The sequence below is a fragment of the Cheilinus undulatus genome, linkage group 6 (assembly GCF_018320785.1).
Source record: "Cheilinus undulatus linkage group 6, ASM1832078v1, whole genome shotgun sequence".
Taxonomy (NCBI): domain Eukaryota; kingdom Metazoa; phylum Chordata; class Actinopteri; order Labriformes; family Labridae; genus Cheilinus; species Cheilinus undulatus.
Window position 1 is genome coordinate 30,884,499 of NC_054870.1, and position 21,629 is coordinate 30,906,127.

The following is a 21,629-nucleotide window of genomic DNA, read 5'->3' on the forward strand; positions in this document are numbered from 1 at the left end:
CTATATTTCCATTATTAAAATTCTATCAAAACTCACACACATTGCAAGTTTCTCAAAAAACATTGGCATCAGTTTGGCACCTAAATTTTGACTGTGTTCTGTGACAACAGTTTGCTGGAGTCTGCATGCAAATTGTGATTGATTAATTTCTTCTCCAGGCACGTATTTTCCATAGTAGATGTGTTTTTTGTTTTAGATACTTTCTGATACCATGAATCATCAAAATGGAAACGTCTGGTATCAAAAAGGATCAAAGTAATTAGAATTTTGACAACCTCAGTGCAATGCTATGTGAACAGAAATTAAAAACCCCAGGGCTCATTGGCAGGCCAGCAGGTTTTTTTGAATTATTCAGTAATTTACAAAATGACTGTTCAAAACTACAACACATGTTATACATCAGCAGGAAGCTCTCATTGTCAGGATTCTGACCATGTTCACCATATCAGGATAAAACCATCACAGTAGTCACAATGAATTCATATGCCAGTCTAAAAGGAACAATCATTAAAGTTACACAGCTCATCATTAGAAGCTCTCCTGTACTCTCCTGATTATTATATTCCATCAAAACAGTCCTGCTGCATTAGGCAGAGTTCTAACAATCTAAATCCAGTCAAATTTTAGTCCAAAAAATAGGATTACATCTATAAAGATCCATGGACTAGTTTTGTATAAATTCATATTTCCAAAATGTTGTTGTTCTCAATAGTCCACTGTTTTTTTGTGTAAGAATGTCTTTTTCCGGACAACTATATAACAATGCTGTATAGAAAATGTCTGCCAACCTTGATCCTTTGGTTTAAAAATGCCTGGTCTTCTCATCATTAAAACAGATGCAAAATACTCATTTTCAGTTCTGTTGTTATCAGCTTTGATTCTGGCTGAGCTAAGGCTTCACACTTTAGTCCAGTTCCGTTTTCCAGCTCATACCTGCCAGCTACAGTCATCTACAGGTCTCTGTTTCACAGTACTAATGCAGATGGGAAAATACTCTGTTTTTTATTGTATTACTCAATACCAGTAGCAGCTACAGTGAGTCTGACAGTTTGTGACAAAAAACGTGTTTTCTTTCTAAAGACATCTCGTTTGTGCCTGTACTACAAATGGTTGAAACACAGCATTCATTTTAATTTGGGTATTCCTCAATAGGAGTTTGACTGATTTTACCCGGAATTAGGGGGTTAAATCACCAAAGAATAAAATAGCAAGATAATGCCCCAAAACAGCGCAAAGATTAAAGATATGCATGAAGTGGGTGCGGGTGTGTGTGCCCTATGTACAGAAGCCGTTGTCTTCAAAGTGGGCAGCTTAGAATCAAAACGGACCTGTGGCTCCTTTCACACACGCTGCTCCCAACTCTCTCCCAGAACTCTCTTCACTGTCCTTTAATGGGGTTTAACACCCCAAAATAACTCACTGAAATAGAAAGACAGAGCATGAACAGGAGGTGAAGCTGACACTTACTCTTGCACATCAAAGGCATTTTTTCCTTAGTTGAACAGATATAATGATGTTTCAGTGTGATTTTCAATTACTGCAGGATCTCTGAAACTATACTGATACTATGGTTCCCGCTGGCCACACATTGTGTATTGTTATATATAAGGTTCCTAACTTGGTGACATTAAAGACGTATTTAAGTGTCTGCTGTTATCTTTTTGGATTATCTTAAAGCTAAAGAGAGAAGCTTCACTACATTCTGGTGCACCTGTTGCCGGCTCATCAAAACAAGTAGTATGGATGTAGTAGATATAAACATCACCTTCACTGAATTTACTTAGAAGTTTAAATCAATTAAACACTCAACCTCAAATTAATCAGCTAGTATTTAAAGCGGCATTAGGGTTGCTATTTTTAGATATTGAACATTGTGTTGAAATTTGACAGTTTAGAGATAATTGGCTATTATTTATTAATAGTCAAATCATAGCAAACAAAATATGAAGTAAATATTTATCCGTTTTAGTGAGTAATAGTGAGGTTTTTTTGCAGTTCAAAGAGCTTCACACGCTTACTAGCTGAAATAAAAACAGAACTAGGGAAGACCATTATAACAAAGTCAATCAGATGTATTTCATAAAAAATAGTACAGTTGGACTTCAGAGAGTATAAAACAATCATGGACATATTGGTGCAGTTTTTTCCAGACACACATTTGTGACCCATTGAAAAGGGCTTTATGACCCACCTTTGGGTGCTGACCCACCAGTTGAGAATCACTGACGTAGAGATTACAGTGAAGTAACTTTAAAATATGGGGCACAGTGCATCCCATTCAGGAGAAACAAATTTGGCTCAAAATACCAGCTGTCCTGGCAAATTTGGGACAGTTGGCAACCCTACGTCCATCTAAGCACATGTTTCGTGTTTACTATCATCGTGGCTGTGTTTGTTGTGCTTCTTTCTTCATCCAGTTTGCTTCATGATTGGCTTTTGCTTATTCCTGCTCAAGTGTCCTCGGTGTTGATCCCCACACAACAGGATTTCTGATGGAAAATGTGAACCGTGGTTAATATTTACAATCTTAGCTCTCGGAGCTGCTCAGATCGACTTCCAAGCAGATCGGGCCGGGTAAAATCACTCTTAAAACACAACAGGAAAATCTAACAGGATAATCTTTAAACTACCTCATAATCAGGCCTTTGCTGTCTTTGGTCAAAAGAGGGAATCGGGCAGAAAAATCTGACCAGTCCTCTCGTAGTGTTTATATCTCTAGGAGATAGATTTCTTGACTTTTTAAAAAACAGACCCCAGATCTCACAGAAACTTGCAGGATCAATCTTGGTGTCAGAAGAAAAACAAATATGGTGGACGATCAGTGTCTTCGGCTGGCTGTTCTGGTATGTATTCAGTTTCGCACTAAAAAACAATAAAATATAAAATATGGTTACATTAGCTGGTTTGCTCACACTCATTGGCTATCATGAGTTTTTGCTTAGAGACAGACAGCCTGGAATCATAAATATCAAACATGTTTGATATTTATGATTCCAGGGTTAGGGTGAGACTCCAACTCCAACATGTTGACACCACACGTTTGAGGATTATTTGGATAAATAATCTGCTGCAACAAGCCTCACATTTGGTTTGGTCCCCTCAATGACTGGGGGAACAAATCGAGCCTGAAATTGGACTTAAATTGTCTCTATCTCACCACTTAGTCTGTATCCCATTCTTACCCATTTAATATGACAAACTTTAGCTGGTCAGTCTGTTTAAACACATGGTTAGCTCATCTGTGCTACCATCAGACACAGAGGTAAAACTGGAAGACGTTAATAATTTATCTCCCCAGATTCAAAGGCCATTCTGCGATGATATACCATTGGCATATCTCTACCTCAGTGCATCTGTGGTGTGAGCGTATGTGAAGTAGCTCATCCATCAGAATGATTTAAATGCTCTTTGTCTGCAGACATTTCCAAATCTGTTCCATGCTGTTTTCTGCTTGATACACACACCGAGAGTTCACCGCGTGTCGTTTCCATAGGGACCTCTGTTTATTCCATGGTGTATTGAATAACTCACAGCTATTGTTTCAAGTACATCTATCTGCTCTGACGGATTAGACTGCACTCAGTGGCTGGCTCTTTAATCTTGATCTCTGCTGCATAAAACAGAGTAAGTCTTGCCCTGGCTCAAAGGGGGGTTGAGGATGGCCGAGGCTGAACCTGTCATAGTCTGGTAAATTGGCTGCAGAGAACAGAGCTGATGCCTGAGGGGCTGGAATAAAAGCGACTTGTTCTGCACCTGATCCCTTTCACTCAAAGCTCTTGACGTCATGACATGTTTTTGTCATTTATTCAGCTTTTTTTCTGGTGTTAATGATTTTCCTTTAGTTCCTGTCTTGCTTTGTTTTTCTACTTCCAGCCTGCTTTACTTCTCTAATAACATGGCTCTTTTCTTTTTTTCTGTCTGATGAAAGAGACACATTACAAGCACCACATGACTTACATGACCTCTCCTCTCCTTCAGTCACTCCTTCTCTCCTATTAGTTAATAAAATAAACCTTCACAATGAAGTGTTTACTGAGAGGGCTGCTTAAACAGTGATGATGAAGTGATTGAAAATGATGAGCACTTCCTCTCCCATTACTCCTTTTCCCAAACAGACTAAAAGTCTTCAGCCTTGCTAATGGCTCTGTGAGGCTGGAAGTACAGCTGTGCTCAAAACTGAATGCTAATGTCAGAATGTTAACATGGCAAAGTATGTTTCAAATATTATCTTAAACTTCATGAATGTTACAACTGACATATCAATTATAAATTTGCTGATGATTCAGTTATTGTCGGCCTCTTGCAGGACCATGAAATGAGCCACAGTACAATTCTGGACAGTTTTGTTAAATGGTGCCAGGACTCCTACTTGCATCTCAGCGTGTCCAAGACAAAAGAAATGTGAATTGATTTTTGTTCAAACCGACCTATTCCTGCACCAGCACTGATAAATGGCACTGCTGTGGAGACAGTGAGGCACTATGAATACTTAGGCCCCATAATAAGTTGACCTTTGACTTCAACACTGACGCCATTTGCAGAAAGGCCAATCAGAGACTGTTCTTCTTAGAATCGCTGAGGTGATTTAATTTTGATAAATCACTTTTAAAAATATTTTACTCATCTTTCATTGAGTCCATTTTAACCTCTAACCATGAAATGCTTTAGAATCTCTTGGTAGATAGCCGACAGAGTGGACTCTTGACTTGATAAAGACCAATGAACTAACAGCAGCTGATGACATGGCACAACAAACTTTCACTGATTGTGGAACTGAAAACATTGGACATCAAGCACATTAGATTCAGTGCTTCTCTGGTCTCTTGGACCTTGACTTCCATATGAAATGCAAAATTCAGTTTCATCTGAAAACAGATCTTTGGACCATTGAGCAACAGTTCAGTTATTTTTCTCTTTAGCCCAGGTGGGAAGCTGATGATGTCTGTTGTTCAGGAGTGGCTTGACACTAGGGACGCACTTGTGGACCATTTCCTGGACCTGTCTGTGTGTGGTGGCTCTTGATCCATTGACTCCAGCCTCAGTCCACTCCCCTAAGTTCTTGAATCTGCTTTGTTTGACAATCCTCTGAAGGCTGAGCTCATCCCTGTTGCTTGTGCATTTTTTCCCTCACAGTTTCCCTTCCAGTCAACTTCTCATGAATATGCTTTGATACAGCCTCTAAGAACAGCCTGTTTTTCAGAAATTGCCTTCTGTGGCTTTAGGAATGACATGGTGGATCCCCCTCCTGCTTGTTTGATGGCCACATGTGGCCCATGTATTGGAAACACAAGTCATTTCTGTCTTCTGGACATCTGTCAAGACAGCAGTCTTCCCTGTGATTGTGGTTGTGAAACAGAATGAGAGAAAAAAAAAGGCTCAGGAAACCTTTGCAAATTGGACTTTTCCACAATACTGTAATATTTTGAGATATTGGATTTTTGATTTTCATGAGCTGTAAGCTGTAATCATCTCACCTTGCAAAGCAGATGGATACGCCTGTTTCCGTGTTTCTTACTGGCAAATCCATCTTGCAAAGCTTCCATTTGAACTGTTTGGGCCCGGTTAGAAAGTGACAGGACCAATCAGCGTCGAGGGACAGAGTCATGACGTATGCAAGCAGCAAGAAGAGGCCGGTGCAATTATGATGGAAGACATTAGCGTGGATGCTGCTAAAGTGTAAGATTTATCAGAACTTGACTACATTTTTTTGTTAAATGAAGAACAAAGAACAGCATTGACTTGTTTTCTTTTCAAAAACAACAAAGTCGCATACTGACATGTCTACAGTTGCCATGGTTTGCATTATGCAGCTATCTATGGAGTTTATTCGTCAGTAGCACCCGGTTTGGGGTGTTTTGTTGATCTGATTGGCCTGTAATGATGTGACAGACAGAACGTTGATCCAATCACCCTCTGAGTTTTTTTTCAAAGGCTCTGCCCTTTTCCAAACGCAGTCTATGGAAGGTTTTCCAGATGGATGTGTGAAACAAATCCATCTGGCGTGTCAGGTTAGTAATCATCAAGATTAAAACACAAAAAAAAAAATCATGGAATATTTCACTTTTTACGAGATGAGTCTAGAATTTATTAAAACTGATCTTTTTAAAGTAAATCACTAGAAAAAGAAACTTTAACCTGATATAATTTTATGGATGCATCTGTACTTCAGTGGAGTATAGCATTAACCCTAATAGGGTAGTGTTGTTCCAAATTACACACTGCTGTTTTGCCCTTACCAGAGGCGATGACTAAACTGCCTATTTTTTTTTCTTCTGGCTCTCCTTTCATGTCGTATTGTGGCTGCTGTCAGCTATCTATCTCAGCTAACATTAGCTGCTACTCTTTTTAATAAATATTAACTTTTCAAGACCAGACGTCTAATACTGAAGAGTTTTCTACAGTAAAGATGATGATTTTTCACATGTAAACTGCACCTACATGACAACATTAATGTTTAATGAAAATATGCTTCTGTTGCTAGAAGCACATTAGCTAGCTGGCAAAGCTAAGATTAGTTAGTACCCTAACAGCACCAGATCGTTACAGACCAGCTCCATCACCAGTATGGCATTTGTTAAGGGTGTGAAGAATTTAGATAGCTTCTTTTGCGGATTAAGTTCCAGATTTATTTTTGATAAATTCATTCATTTATTCATTCAACCTTTCTTTAATCTCAAAGAATTACAGTGTCTGCCCTCATTTTCAATGATGTGGAGAAAACACCAGAAACAAATAGATATGCATTAATCAGAACAATTGCATTGTCATCAACATAGTTAAAAACAGTTACATTGAAAGCAGAATAGTTCATTATTATAGTATTAAAGTGATAAATAGGACCAAGTGGCCTTATATATATATATATATATATATATATATATATATATATATATATATATATATATATATATATATATATATAAATAGTCATGCATTGCACTTCTTACAACATGAGTTCAGAATGTGCAGTGCCTTGCAGGAAGTTTGAAATCTGAACAAAAAAATAATAATAAAAATTACCCAATACTCACATGTTTTGCAAACTTTAGTTTGTTTAGTTTTGCCATTAAAATGCTGGATTGAATTATTAAAGAGCGTAACATACTTTTGCTCATTGTGTAACTAACATATTCTTCAAAGAGATCAGCACTGACAAATGTTTCACATGGGAATCAAAACCAGGTTACGCTGATGAAAGTCGTGTTTGTTTGGATTGAACTCTTTTTTTTTTTTTTTTTTTTTTTGATCAATCCTTTGCCCCAACCTCCACCCCAAGCAGACTTTTGCAGTTATACATACAAACAGTAGAACAACAAGCTTGAAGACAGCAGCGAAGAATTAAACAAGACACCTACCATCATTTGACTCAAATGCACCTTATCAAGCTGCTGTATTTGATAGGGATGGGACAAATTATCAGTACAGTTAAATTCTGACTTTTATGATACAATGGTTAAATTGCTGCTAAGTAATGATGTTTAATTTCTAGAGAAGCAGCGCTCCAAACTGATTTTTCCTCTGACTAATTTCATTACTACTTCTTGATTCCTTTCAGTCGTGACGCAAGAGATGGTAACAGGAACAGAAGTTAATCAGCAAAAGTAGAAGCTGACAGCAGGATAAAAGTACAAGCTGGATGATGTGGTACAGTACTGAAAAGAGGTTGAGGGTGTGATTGGCTGCTCCTCTGAAAGGACATTTTGTGGTCTTCAATGAGGATAGGATATGCACTACAAGATTATCAAGCTCATATTGGGCCTGATTCCCCCCTTCTGACCAAAATAAGAGAAGGCCAAATGACCCTATGATTTTAAGAATCATTGTGTCATATTGAACTTTGGTGCGCAGAGCGATTTTACCTTCCTTGATCTGCACAAAAACTACTAGGAACACCCTGATTTGAAATCATCAGTGTTTACAATCATATCTAGTTGTGTGGGTGGAGCACAGAGGATAGTTAGGCATTTACTCTGTGGGCTGTCATGGAGAACGGATCAACAGACTATCAGGAAGCAAGCTGACTGGAGTAGGAAGCATAACAAACACAGCCATGGCAACTATAGAAAAGATGAGGCTTAAAGTTAGATCAAGTTTAAGAAATGGACAACCATTTATTTGTGGCAAAAATATGTCCTGTAAAAATATAGAAGAGTTGGATCAAAATTGCTACCACACTGGCTGTACTTGTAGCTAACAGCTAGCCATATTTAATTAGTTTACTCTTAAGGCTTGCCACATACTGCCGATTTTAAACCAGATTTGCCTCCCCCAATGATCATGGGTGACAAATGATTATTTGTCTGAATAATCCCCAAGTGTGTGGTATCGATTATTTTACTGCTCCAAATCACATCAGAGCCTCCCAGACCTTGAATCATAAGAATCAAACATGTTTGATAATTATGATTCTTGGTCATAATGCCTCCAACAGAACAACCAATGAGAGTGAGCAGATGGATGCATCACCAGATGGATGCTACATACTTTCAAAGCTCACAAACATAAACCTAACTGTACTTTCATTCCAGCAAGGATTTCATCCTGATTAATTTCTTTGTTTAAAGATTTTTGCTGCAACTGTCACACATGCCTGGACCGCCTGTTGTGGGTGGACAGCAAGAGGGTTTCAACAGTCATCCGTGTTTGTTTTTACTCTAAAGTCACATTTGAGCTCATGAGATTATGTCAAATATCGTGTGTTGGGAATCTTCACTGTGAAGTTGGTGGTTGGTGAGCAGGTGTGTGGTCTCCAGTGGTTTGCAGATTTTGCTGAGCCGCCTAGTGCAGTGGTTCCCTAAGTGGGGGTCGGGACCCCCAGGAGGGTCGCGAGACAGTGAAAGGGGGTCACGGGATGCTTTCCATTAAACAAAGAGAAATTTCATATGATTTAAAATCCTAACTTGTATCTATTGTATCAATAAATATTGTTAAAATGAGTTCAAAATCAAAATAAAAAAAATAATGAATTCAAAATGTATTTTTAAGGGCTATTTTTGCTTTAATGCAAGTAAAAATTATAAAAAAGTACTTAAAATGCAAGTTTTGAACATGTTGCTTTGTTCAATGCCCGTTCAAGGGAAGATGTGGGTCCCAGATCTCTGACGCCAGTTTTTGGGGGTCATGGGCTAAAAAGTTTGGGAACCCCTGGTCTAGTGTGTGTGCTCAGAGGATTGGACATGACAAATACTTTGAAATTATCCTTATTTCAGTGGTCTAGTGTGTGGCCAGCCTAAGTCAAATTTGATAGCATAAGATTTGAGGTTTGAGAGTGAAGACTGCTGTTGGTGAATGAATCTGTTAGTGTGTAGTGTGTTGGTCATCTTGTTGCATTATACACACTTTGCAACTGTTTAAATATGTTATTTGTTGTCATTTTTGGAGTCTTAGATTTTCAAAGTTGGTCAAGTCTTTGAAGTGTTCCAGGCTTACTGTGAAATTAATTTGTATCATTATGTTTGTCTTGCAAAATAAGTTAACACAGAAAATCTGCACACTGACATCATGTTATTCTGCATTTAATATTGTATGGTATCATATTATGAGTTACGCTGCCATTGATTGATTAATGGAGGAATAAGAGGAGATGGTAAAATCTGGTCAGTACTTACATCTTAATGCTTTAATACTAACATTGTTTTGAATCTCCTGAGGACACATAAAGACCAACTTGAGACAGATATGAGATAAACTACTACTACATTTTTGTTCCACATATTGTTATAGCAAAATCCAATAAAATGTAGCCCTGTTTATCCATTATGTCCACCAGATGTCATACATTCATGCTGTTTTCTGCCCAACCTGACATCTACAGAACAACAGTGTTGGAGTCCTGTGGTTCACATCAAAGGTGTGAGACTTAGTTTTAGCATAACAAGTCAAATATCATTCTTTATGTAGTGTTGGCTCTGACCCCAGCTACATTGATTTGACTGTGACCAATGTTTCTGACGGAGCCGGCTCACAGTCACAGGCCTCTCTTCCAACTGCTTTTGTATTCAGATGAGAGTATAATATATAGCATATGTTCTTCCGCGGTAATGCTCACTGTCCATTTTTAAAGGAAGTCTGCAGATGAAAGAATCTCTCCCATTTCCACCTCTCCCCCTCTCGTTTCCCTTTCTCTGTGTGTGTTTGAGAGAAATATGGGAGCTCTCTCTTTGATGCAAATGACGAGGTTTTTCCCTCAGAGAGCAGAATGTAAGCACCGTAACACGGACATGTGACTCACAAGGCTCCAGACGAGATTCTTGGGGTTCCTCTACTGTGGTGGTGAAAAAAGAACAACAGCCAAATGTCTTATTTTTGTTATTTCTGTAATTTCTAAAAGGGCCTGGGGTTAAACTGTTTCTGGCTCCACTGTTTAAACCGCTTTTGTTTATTTTCTGACCATGAAACTAACCACAGAATAACAGTGGGAGCGGACTTGTTGGAGCTCGGCTGTTTGGTCTAGCTCGATTTTCCTCGCTCGCTTCACAAATTCTCATGCATGCAGGCCTTTGATGGAGTCACTGAGACTAGAAAGAGAGCGCTGGCCATGTGATAATCTGTTTCTGATGGACATGAAGATTAGTATGACTGATGTCAAACCCTCCCTCTGTTTTCGACCAACTACAACTCTGCTGCTGAGAACATCACATCGTGTTCAAGGATAAAGTTACTATGAATATTTTTTCAGTTAAAAAAAAAAGTTGTCATGGTAAAAGCCTATTAAACGCACAATGCTTTAACACCTCAAAGAAGAAAAGAACATTTGCCAGTCATCCTGGCCCTCACTGGCTCACATTTCCTTATGTAATCACAGTGTTATTGGTACAAAAAACATTTGAATTAAAGTGATATTAAATTTCCAATTAAGGAGAGTTTAAGGTTTTCTGAAAGTACATTTTCAGTGTTTTATGAAATTATTTCACAATAGTGATGCTGATCAATAACAGTTAATAAACCACAGACATGAACAGTTGATTAACCACACAGAGAGAACAGGATCTCATCCAAAATCATCTTCAGACTTATTGCTCAGTCCTGAAATTTCCCCACCACCAGATTCTTTATCAATTAAAGAATTTAGCACATCTACTAACATTGCATAATAATGAGTGGCTGTTTTTGTTGTATCCATGTTGAAGGCTGAAAACTGCCAGTGGTTTCTGGGTGTATCACCAGGGGTGAAAAGGCAGAGACAAAAAGCTGTTGAGCTTGACCTTAACTGCTGAGCGACACGTGTGTCGGCATGTGCAGAGCTTCACTCTTGCCCCAATCCCCTCCCTCATCAGGCCCCGTACTGAATCCTTAGCACACTACATGCTTAAAACATAAGCACAAGACTGTATATGGTCCATTTCCACAAAGGTGGTCTATCTTAATTCTGTACAGTTAGCCACAGTTTAACACATTAAACCTTAATTTTGCACGTCTTTCTTCACATGTCCAGTCTGTGATGGGAAACCTGCCTCTTTTTAGAGATCTGGATCATTTGGCTAAGCTCATTAATAAGAGCTGGTCGTTTGGCTCTCAATCTGTTCTTCATTTGGTAACAGATTGGCTTTGTAAATTTTGATTAAATTATATAAAAATGGAAGAAAAGAAACTGACACTCCAACAGGAGCTAGCTTCTGTTGTTCACATTAAAGAGCCATTTCATAGAACAGGTTCATTCATGAATGGCACATCATTACTTGGTTACTCACCCAACAAGCTTTATTTGGTTAATAGCATAACACCGTTTCCATTCAAGGCATGGTTATGACAAAAAAGAAGGTGAAAAGCTGTTAAAGGTATCCTGACACACCAAATGGATTTGCTTTACACATCTGGTAAACCTTCCATAGAAAAAAAAAATTGGAGGCTGATTGGATGAACGTTCTGTCTGTCACATCTTTAAGGGCCAATCAGAGCAACAAACGAGTGACATCATAGCCACTAGAGAGGAGTAAACTCCATAGATAACTGCATAACACAAACCATGGCAACTGTAGACATGTCAGTACATGACTTTTGACATTTTTGAAAAGAAAACAACTCACTGCTGTTTTTTGTTCTTCTTATAATGAAGACATGTCATGAAGTTCTGATAAAACTTGCGCTTTAGCAGCATCCACGCTAATGTCTTCCGCCATAACGGCACTGGCCTCTTGTTGCTGCTTCCTTACGTCATGACTCTGCCGTGTCTGAAAGTACTGCCCCTCGACGTTGATTGGTTCTGTCATTTTCTAACCGGGCCCAAAGGGTTCAGACGGGAGCTGTGCAAGATGGATACGCCAGTGAGAAACACAGAAACTGGCGTATCCATCTGCTTTGCAAGGTTATGTTAAAGGGACTCAGCTAGCCTATAGCTCATTATAAGATTTATGAGAGACTCTTGTCTCCCTTCATCTAGCTAGACACAGCTATGCTAGGAGGTATACAGGAATGAGTAATTTGGGATATTGATCGTCTTCATGCCAGCTAAATTGGTTAAACTGTGGGGGAAATAAACATTTTTTGTGAAGGGTAGGGACTTTATTAAGTGTAGAAATGTTCCCTATAAATGAATGGTAGTCAATGGGAAAGATCGGGTCATAAGGGATTTAAAAGCTTATAATATAAAAACCATATGGTTAAGCTGTTATTGGAAGCAAAAATCTATAGTGGCCAATGAGATGAACATAAAATGTAGGACATTTATGAAAAAAACTTTGCAACAATATGAAATAAACAAAATTATAGAAGTGCATGAGTGTGTGATCAGGCTCCCTCCGTCAAACTTGACAAACAGTCCCATCTTGTGACTGCAAATGTCATAAACCGACATCACGTGTGTGTTGGATCTTAACACTTGAATGTGGCTAATAAGTTAGTGAATGTGTGAAAAAGCTGCTAACAGGCAGACGGACTACAACTCCTGCTGTCACAGAAGAATCGGTAGCCTGTAGTTATTAAGAATACAGCACCGGTCCAACATTAGCCCGCTTTACTCCTCTAGTTTCAGCCAAAAGACACAGAACTCTTCTTTGACACTCTGTCATCATTCAAATATAATGAAACATGCCTTTAATTATGGCTTTTTGATCATTCAAGGCACAAAACACAACAAAACAGCGTTTAATCGCATTGTTTCCAACATTTTCTAACCTAAAGCCATTCAATCTGAGGGTTTGTGTTCCCCTAAACGGGGGCGTGGTCACACTGGAAAGTGAGAGGGATGTTGCACTGCTCTGATCTATTCATTCCTGACGGCTGTTTGTCACCTGCCCCCCCTCAGGCATCTGCGCATCATCAGTATCACATGAATGCAAACAACCTATAAGCATCTGTTGTTTATCTACTGGGGTGAAATGATAATAAGGGAAAATAAGTGCTTTCTTTTCGGGTAAATTTTACCCACAAGCGATTTTGGTATAATGGCCACTTTAAAAATCTGGAGTTATCTAAACATTTTTCAACAGTTGCTACACAACAAACTTTAAGGAAAAGTCAAAGACTGACACACTTGATAAATGTATTAATACAAGTTAGACACATCTTCAGGCTAATTTTACCTAATGGCAGTTGTAGTGTTGCATGGTAGGTAAAGTCAGTCATCCCTCTACTGGAAGGTCAGGGGTACAATCCCCACCTCATGCTGTCATGTTGATGAAACTCTTAACCCCAGATTTTTCTCACTGCTACGTCAGTGACATGTTAATGTGTATGGATGAGTATGAATCTGATTGGCTTGTCATGAATGTGGCTGACAGAATGTTTGTCCAATCACCATCCATGCCATAGACATGTGAAAGTTTATTGGTCATGTTAAGAAAGAATAACTGCTACTGTGAAAAGGTTCATAGAGATACAAACATACAAACAGGGGCTACTTGATTGCATCTTATAAATATGCCTCTAATTAGGCTTATTTATGCCATTAATGTATTAGTTAGTGAAGAGTAAGCAGAGAGAAACCCGGTTGTGTTGAATGCTGGACTCAACAGTTTGTCTGAGATCTTTAAGATGTGTTTCTGGCTTCAATTACACAAAGCAACCAGATCCTCCCGGGCTGAGAGCAGAGCACACATCCGTGCCAGGAAAGATTCTCTGTCCCATCCTCTGTCGACGTCTGTCTTGGAAAGCAGCAATGAGGCCTCGGGTCATTTCTGATCGTTTGACAGTTTAAGGCAGCGAATAATTGACCTCGAGAGGACTGAGCATTTAATGTGTTACTTTCTGTCAGTCACAGCAGCACAGTGAAGATTTAAACAGCTGGGTTCAGTCGACTGCCACTCTGTCATATTTGAAAACGGACTAAAAATCAGCCTCATGGATGTGAAATTCGATAAGTAGTAACACACAGCATTTTCCTGCCTGAGGCTGTCACATCTCGCTGCTGTTCTCTTATATCATCATTTAAGAAACAGTCAAAGAGATCCTGATAGCCTACTGAGATAAATGTTGTGGCCTGCTGGAAGTTCCTCCTGATGTGTACCACAGTGTCCTACCCCAGGTTTTGTGTCTCTCTTTTACTCTCACACCTCTTACGCACAAACACACACACACACAAAGTCATCCATCTCCATTCGAAGTAACCCATGCACAAAGAAGCACTTGTCCAGCGATCTGCAATCCTCATTTGTCAGTTGTGCAACTGCAGGACAGTCCAACACTTAATAACCTGGTGGCACAGCTCTGACCTTCTTCATGACTGTAGATTGAATTAATGGTGACATATGGAATCCTCCTCTTATACACTCGAGGTGAAAGGTGTATTTTCTGATGTCAAAGAAAATCCTGATATTATCCTGTTTTTACGCATGACTGCTCAAAATGTGTTTCTTCTTTTTCAGCCAAAACTGAACTGGAAACACAAGAGAAGCAGCTGGCGGATACTCAGAAAGTGTAAGAACTAATCATGCTTCTAAAACTTTTTCTGCAGGCCTTTACCTGAAAAATAAACACATGTAAGTTCTATGAAAACAGAAGTCCATTTTATATATTCACATTATTGGTGAAGACATAAGCATTTTAGCTAAAAATTTGCTGGCTTGGACCAATCATCCCCCTGTAATACCAGACTGTTGATTTTTGTTATCTAACATGGCTGTGTAAATACTTGTTATGATTGATTTGACAACTACACAAAGCTTCAGTCTGTTGTTCTTTCATAGCAAATGTTGCTTTGAAGGAAAGACTGTTGCTAGGGATGCACCTCTTACTCTGAGAGTAACAGATACATTTTAATGGGAGAAAATTAATCTTAAACTGAAGAAATAAATCAATCAAGCAGATAGAACCACCTCTTAGTAGCCCAAAGATTGCATATAGTTTGCCTGCTCAGCATTCCACCCATGGCAAGCACTCTGGAGCAAATCGCTTGCTTTCTAGTTGATCTTCGCAATTGCACAGCACACACTGTCTTGATTGTGTGTATAGATTTTATGCATGTAGGGCACCAAGGATTCATCACAGGGCCAATGTGTCACAACCAAGCAGCAACCTCCGGTCCTGAAAAATGAAGTACAAAAAATTGCAATTTCATGAGTGTTCACTTGGGGCTGGCTGCAAGAACACCGGAAGTCCCGTACACATGTTAAAAAGCTGTTTTTTGCTCTAGAAATAAACTAGTTTTCAGACTGGTTAAAAAGACCAACCGTGTGGGGAGCAGGTGGCCTTGTGGTTAAAGGCGCTCCCCATGTACGCGGGCGGCCTGGGTTCGAATCCCACCTGAGGCCCTTTACCGCATGTCTCTCCCCCACTCTTGACCCTGTTTGTGACTCTATCCACTTTCCTCCTCTGTCTAATAAAGGCACGAAAATGCCCAAAAACAAATCTTTAAAAAAAGAAAAAAAAAAAACAACCGTGTCTTATTAGCAAATGCCTTTATGTGCTCTCACTGTGAATACGGTGAATTCTTTTGTACCACAATCATTTTGATTATATTGAGGAAAACCTTACTGTGCACCGAGAAAAGTACCCTTCATTAAAATCTCAACATAAATAACAATCTGATTTATTAGACCCTCACAAAACAGTACCAAAGTTCCAGATGTTAAAAAAGCAAAACATGTTTAAAAGGACTGTCTATCTCACTTTGTTTGAAATGCATATTGCAGTAGGAATAAATGTGTTCTTTTAAGTTCTTTTCAGATTACCTTTTGCCAAAAATACTCAGAAACAGCTGCTTAATTGTTGGTTTGTTCGCTAAAATCCTGTAATAAGTGAGATATTATATCTTGAGCAGGTTGTTGCAGCCAAATCTCCGCTTCTTTTTGCTGCTTACCCTGTCAGGGCTCCATTCCACTAAAACAATACATTGATTGACTTACTTGCTGACATTAAACTTATTTAAAGTTGTAGCTGATGCTGATACTGGCATCAGTATCTGAAGAAGCCCAGTCCTGAGTTCATATTGAGTCTTTTTCTGCAGCATTAGAGAGATAAACATAGTTTTGAATTTAAACACATTAATGATGCAGTTCTGTCGAGTTTGAGGTGAAATATAATCTGGCGTGCTTTGTCAATATTTGGGACTGCTGGTTCCTTCAGTTGTGTGGAGGGTGCTGGCCATCATGCCAGGCCTGCTGCAGACGAGAGGCCCCCCTGTGCGGTGTCTGTGTTGTTTATCTAAGCCGAGCGAGAGTAGACAGCACTGGCTCCAGGCTTCTGTTACTGCTGGCCAGGAATGTGTTCCTATAGCACACTCCAAACAAAGAGACCCCAACCTGTCCGCTGTATTGATCCACTGCAAACGGCCAACACATTTAACACTCTAACATGTGTCATCTCCTGCCACATTCATTTGCCCTTTTGTTAGATGTATCTTTGTCTCCCTGTCAGACATCTTTTTCCTTCCTCTCTTTCCTTGATCATGCCTGCACATACTTGCAATCTCATGTATGTGCATGTAAAATACACAAGCTTAAACAGAGGCTTACACAGCTGGGGTAAAGGAGTGACAAAGCCAAGCACTGCACAGAAGATGCTTAAGAGTTTAAATTAGTCCTCAAAGTTAATCCGTCTGAAAAACCTGGATGACTGTGCTGCTTTAGTGGAGGTCATTCCATTTTGTGTTCACTCTGATATGCACAGTCATCATTGGTTTGTGTTTTTTAAATGTTTCCCTACCATTAAATCTCTGAAAAAGCATATTATTCCAAGATTAACTTTCATATTTTGCATATTTGCTCAGCACATTCAGGTTTCACAACAGTCTGTGAGGGTTTCTGTAAGCTCATGTTGTAATAGTTTGGTCTTGAAGAAATGTTTTTGTTCTCTGTCCTCAGCTTCTTGGAGTTGAGCGTGTCATTCTCCGTTAAACCAAAGGCAGGAGAGAAGGAGGTCTCTCCCAACACTTTCTTCTCTGTTTGGCATGAGTTTTCCTCTGATTTCAAAGAGCAGTGGAAGAAGCAGAATAAGCTGATGTTACAGGAACGGTGAGAATATTTCACTTTTGGATCATCACTCTGATACTTCCTAACAGACCACTTTTAAAGGTACAGTGTGTAAAAATGGGACTATCAACATCTAACAGTCAATTCTGGAGTGTGATGCTCATTTCTCTGGTGATAACTGTGGGAACCAGTGAAGTTTAAAAATCAATACATGCTTAACTGTTATTTGGTTCCTTCTATGGTGCCATAGAAACAGGCAAAATGCAAAAATCCAAGATGGCAGTGTCCTTGGAGGGGACCCTCCCTATGTATAAATAAAAGGCTTATTCTGAGTTAATTTAAAACATAAATTTAAAAAATGTGTTATCAGATGTCAACACTAATTTAGATCAATCTACTTATAAATGTTATGTTTCATTTCAACCAAGCTTGTTTTGCTAAATGCTAGTAGGCTAAATATTACACACTGTACCTTTAAAGTCAAATAATGCTGGGATATTATGGACGTCTATAATTTCTAATGTCTTTGGAAAGGTTATTCCACCCTCTGACCTTTTAAAAAATCATTACTGATGTACAAATGTTCCTACATTTCAAATCATCCCCGAGAGCGAGAACTCAAACCATTAATAAATTACAGAACATCTCGTGTTCACTGAAGATCCTATCACATTTATTCAAATTCATGAGGGGAAAAGAGGTTAAATGACCCAAATCAGTGTCTTCACCCCAGTAATGAAAAGAACACATGCAGCATCCAGTTAGCTTCCCGTGGTTTGATAAATTTAAAGATACTGCTGCATATGTCAACAAAAAGCAAATTGGTCCATTATGCCAAATAAAGATGAAATTGTGATATGTATTAGCAGGAGAAGCAAAATGTCACAAGCTTTGCAGGGAAGACTAGAAACAGTTTGAAAGCACTGACTCTTTGTCCTTTGCCATCGGCAATCATCCCATCTCTCTCTGCTGCTTTTCCTTTTAGACTCCCGTGGAGTTATAAATATTCATTCTCATGCGCTGTACACACTTGGAAACATGCAACAGGCAGCAAAGTTAAAAGTGTTCTCACTCTCTGCCAGCCTGCTCATCATTAGGCTTTCAAAATACAGATGAGTGATGATGCCGCTGGCTCGCTCTGTATTGTAGTAAACTACCAGTGAGTCATGTCAGAAGAGCTGGACGGGTTCTTTGAACAAAGGATGTTCCAGGGATTCATTTCCTAGTCTATTTAAATGAAAGTATAAATTTAGACTATTTAGCTAGTCTAAAGGAAAGGAAAAACTCTGAAAACAGTAAAAATTAAGCTGAATTTATTTGACAGTGGAAAACACAGCCTAAAAGACACCATGTGCAGCTTATTTAATAGCTTTTTTAAACATCAGATTCTTCAACAATAAAAGTGACTGTTACTTTAAATGCTGCTGAAACTTGTAAGGACCGGCATTGTGAATATGGCTAATCTCCAATAAAGCATAGCTGCAAACCACTGAAGTTAACAAATAACATTCAAAATTTACTACTACCCTCAGTTTTATTATGACATGGCACGCTCCCCCTCAAACATGACTGCAAATAATCAAATATGCTCAAGTTTCAGTAAATAAGACTTATGAGAGATCTACAACACAATTACGTCTAGTTAAGCACTGTTGAACAACAGCATGCTGTTGTCAGTCAACCTTTAAAAGCTTGTAAATGGCATGCACACATACATTATGCAGGGTAAACATGCAATCTACAACTAGGGACAAGAGATGGAAATTAGCAACAGCTATAAACTCTGTGAAGCTCATACTATGTTCTCAAACTGTTAAACTGCATCATTCCTACTAAATAAATATAAATGTAATTCAGTTTAGTTCACTTGCCTGTGCTTTGTGTTGTAATAAATTGCTCTGGTTGATAAGTTAATCTCTATTTTTGAGGTCAAAATACTTCCGAACAATGCTATCCACCCACTGTGCTGTATCTACAGCCCCAGCTAGTGGCAGATGGATGCATTACAGCTTAGACACAATATTGAACAAGGGCCTGCGTTAGTAAAACTGATCAAAATTAGTTTAACTGACCAGTATGTCTAGTGCCAACTAGCAAGGTTGCCTTTCTTAAATGTTTGTTGCTATCGAGCTCAACTGCTTGGTTCTGGAAGTATAAATCCATTCATCGTCTACATTGTGGATTTGAATGCTAGACAAAATGTCAGAAATACCCATGTTAGACTTACCACAAGATACTTGTGTGAATCCATGGCACATACTCCTGTCCTAGAAAATCATACATTTTCATGATTTCAGCAAAATATACTACAGTACCTACAATCCTAGAGTGACTGAGTGATGTCTCTGATTGGTCTGGTCTCCTGTAACCATTGAAATTTCTACTGGCCCTGCGGATAAAGACTGTCGGCTGTAGATGGCAGTGCATGCTGCAGTATGCAACAGTATGTATCCAAATTACGACATATTACAATAATATCATTAAAATATAAATACTACAATAAATATAAATACAGAATAAAATTCTAAGTATGAAAACTGTCCTTAACAATGAATTAAACGAATTTAAATGAATTGTAGGATACACAGTTTCTTCTTGCTTGTAAAAATATGTACCTAGTTTTGTACCTTTGCCTTCTCTCAGTGTTTGGATGCTGTTTTTGTACCAAATTAAATGTTTTACAGTCATGAGTCTTCAGATTGTTAGTGAGCTTGGTTCATGAGTTGATACAAGGATTGTGCAGAATGTCTATGGAGCATTTGAATGGGAATTGTATTTCCGGAATTAGAGCTGCCAAAAAGAATGAGCAGTCACTGCTGAGCTCTATAATTGGCTAGTTGGCCATTTGAACACTTCCCTACCTTTGACATTGTCTCCAAAACCATGTGACCAAAGTTTGGACGGTCCAAGCATGAATTTGTGTAGTCTACTTATTTTTGTGATGAAATGTGTAATTTCAGCTCTTAAAATAAGATGATTGTCACTCTCCTGGATGGCTGATGAGTATTATTGTCTTTTTCAGGGTCAAAATGGCTGAAGAGAGCTTTAAACAGGCCAGAGAGAAAGCCTCCTACAATGTGAAACCTAAACATGCAACTGGAATAGTACGTCCTCACACTCATTGTCCCTTTTAAAGATTGGTATTTGTTTGAATTTCTTCATTTTGCTCTTCTTTTATCCTTCCCCTGGTGCAAATAGTCTCCTCTCCAGCCTTCTAACAAACACTCGTCAGGGTGTTGGAGAAACAACACTCCTGGCTCCTGCTGTAACATATTGAGACCAGTTCCAGTGCTGTAAATAACTCAAGCCTCTTTTTTTTCTCTCACAGAAAGCAAAGCTGGGTCAGAAGATCTGAAGCAAGACGATGGAAAATGATCATCAGGCAGCCTATTGCACAAGCACTGTTTGTACAATCTGATTTAGAATCATGGATCCTTTTTATACATTTGCCTCCAGTATTAAATTGATGAAGATGTGTTGTGAGACTTTTCAAAGCTGTTAGAAGTTCAATGAAAGATCATACTCCCAGCCATCTTTTGAGAGAATTTCCCTGATAGAGTATCATGAGTAAATGCAGTGGAGTTAATTGCCAGAAAATGGTAGAAATCTACCACTGCAGCCGGAAATTTGTAGCAAAATTATATCAAAGCTTTGCCACTTTTTTTGTAAGCCATATGTAGCCTATTTTCTTTATTGTGCAATTCCCCAGCCCAGTTTACTAGAAAGGCATGAACATGTCATCTTTACATCTTCCTCAAAGGTAAAAAAGCACAATATTTTTATTCTATTTCTACACAGTAAGTATGGATCATCAGTGCCTTACTGCACAGTGCAGAGGTCAAATGAGTGCTGCCGAACTGAGCTTATTTCTGAGACATATCATGTTATTAAATGTTGCGTGTGAAGATGAAAAATTTTACCAACTGAAATTATGATAATTGTACATTTCTTTATCATGATAATTATACACAGTCTCTTATTGTGGTTTAATATCCATACAGGCCATGCAAACCTAAGTGGTGTGATTTGAAACAGACCTTCTCATGTTTTAGTCAACAGTTTTGTCTTCTTGCTTTGTTTTAAGGAAACTCCTATGCACTTTGTGTTACCTTTCCTTCTGTGTGAGTGTGAGTTCCTAAATAATGGAGCAATAAGATCATGTGATGTGATGTACATGTGCAATACCAGTTGAATTAATAGCCTTGACCATTAAAAAAATTATATTTATTAAATAAAAGACTTAACATTATTCATTTGTTGTCATCTGTTCAGCATGTAAGCATA

At 38.6% G+C, this 21,629-nt stretch overlaps 1 protein-coding gene across 2 annotated transcripts in view; it reads left to right on the top strand.

The window, feature by feature from the left end:
* The window catches only part of LOC121511236 (formin-2), an 87,302-nt gene extending 65,718 nt beyond the window's left edge, over window positions 1–21,584 (top strand). For both annotated transcript variants that reach the window (XM_041789838.1, XM_041789839.1), the window contains 4 exons: window positions 14,802–14,853; window positions 17,238–17,387; window positions 20,368–20,449; window positions 20,674–21,584. In XM_041789838.1, coding sequence (XP_041645772.1) covers window positions 14,802–14,853; window positions 17,238–17,387; window positions 20,368–20,449; window positions 20,674–20,700 — 311 coding nt within the window. In that variant the 3' untranslated portion in view covers window positions 20,701–21,584. The remainder of the gene's footprint in view (window positions 1–14,801; window positions 14,854–17,237; window positions 17,388–20,367; window positions 20,450–20,673) is intronic.
* Window positions 21,585–21,629: the final 45 nt, after the last annotated feature.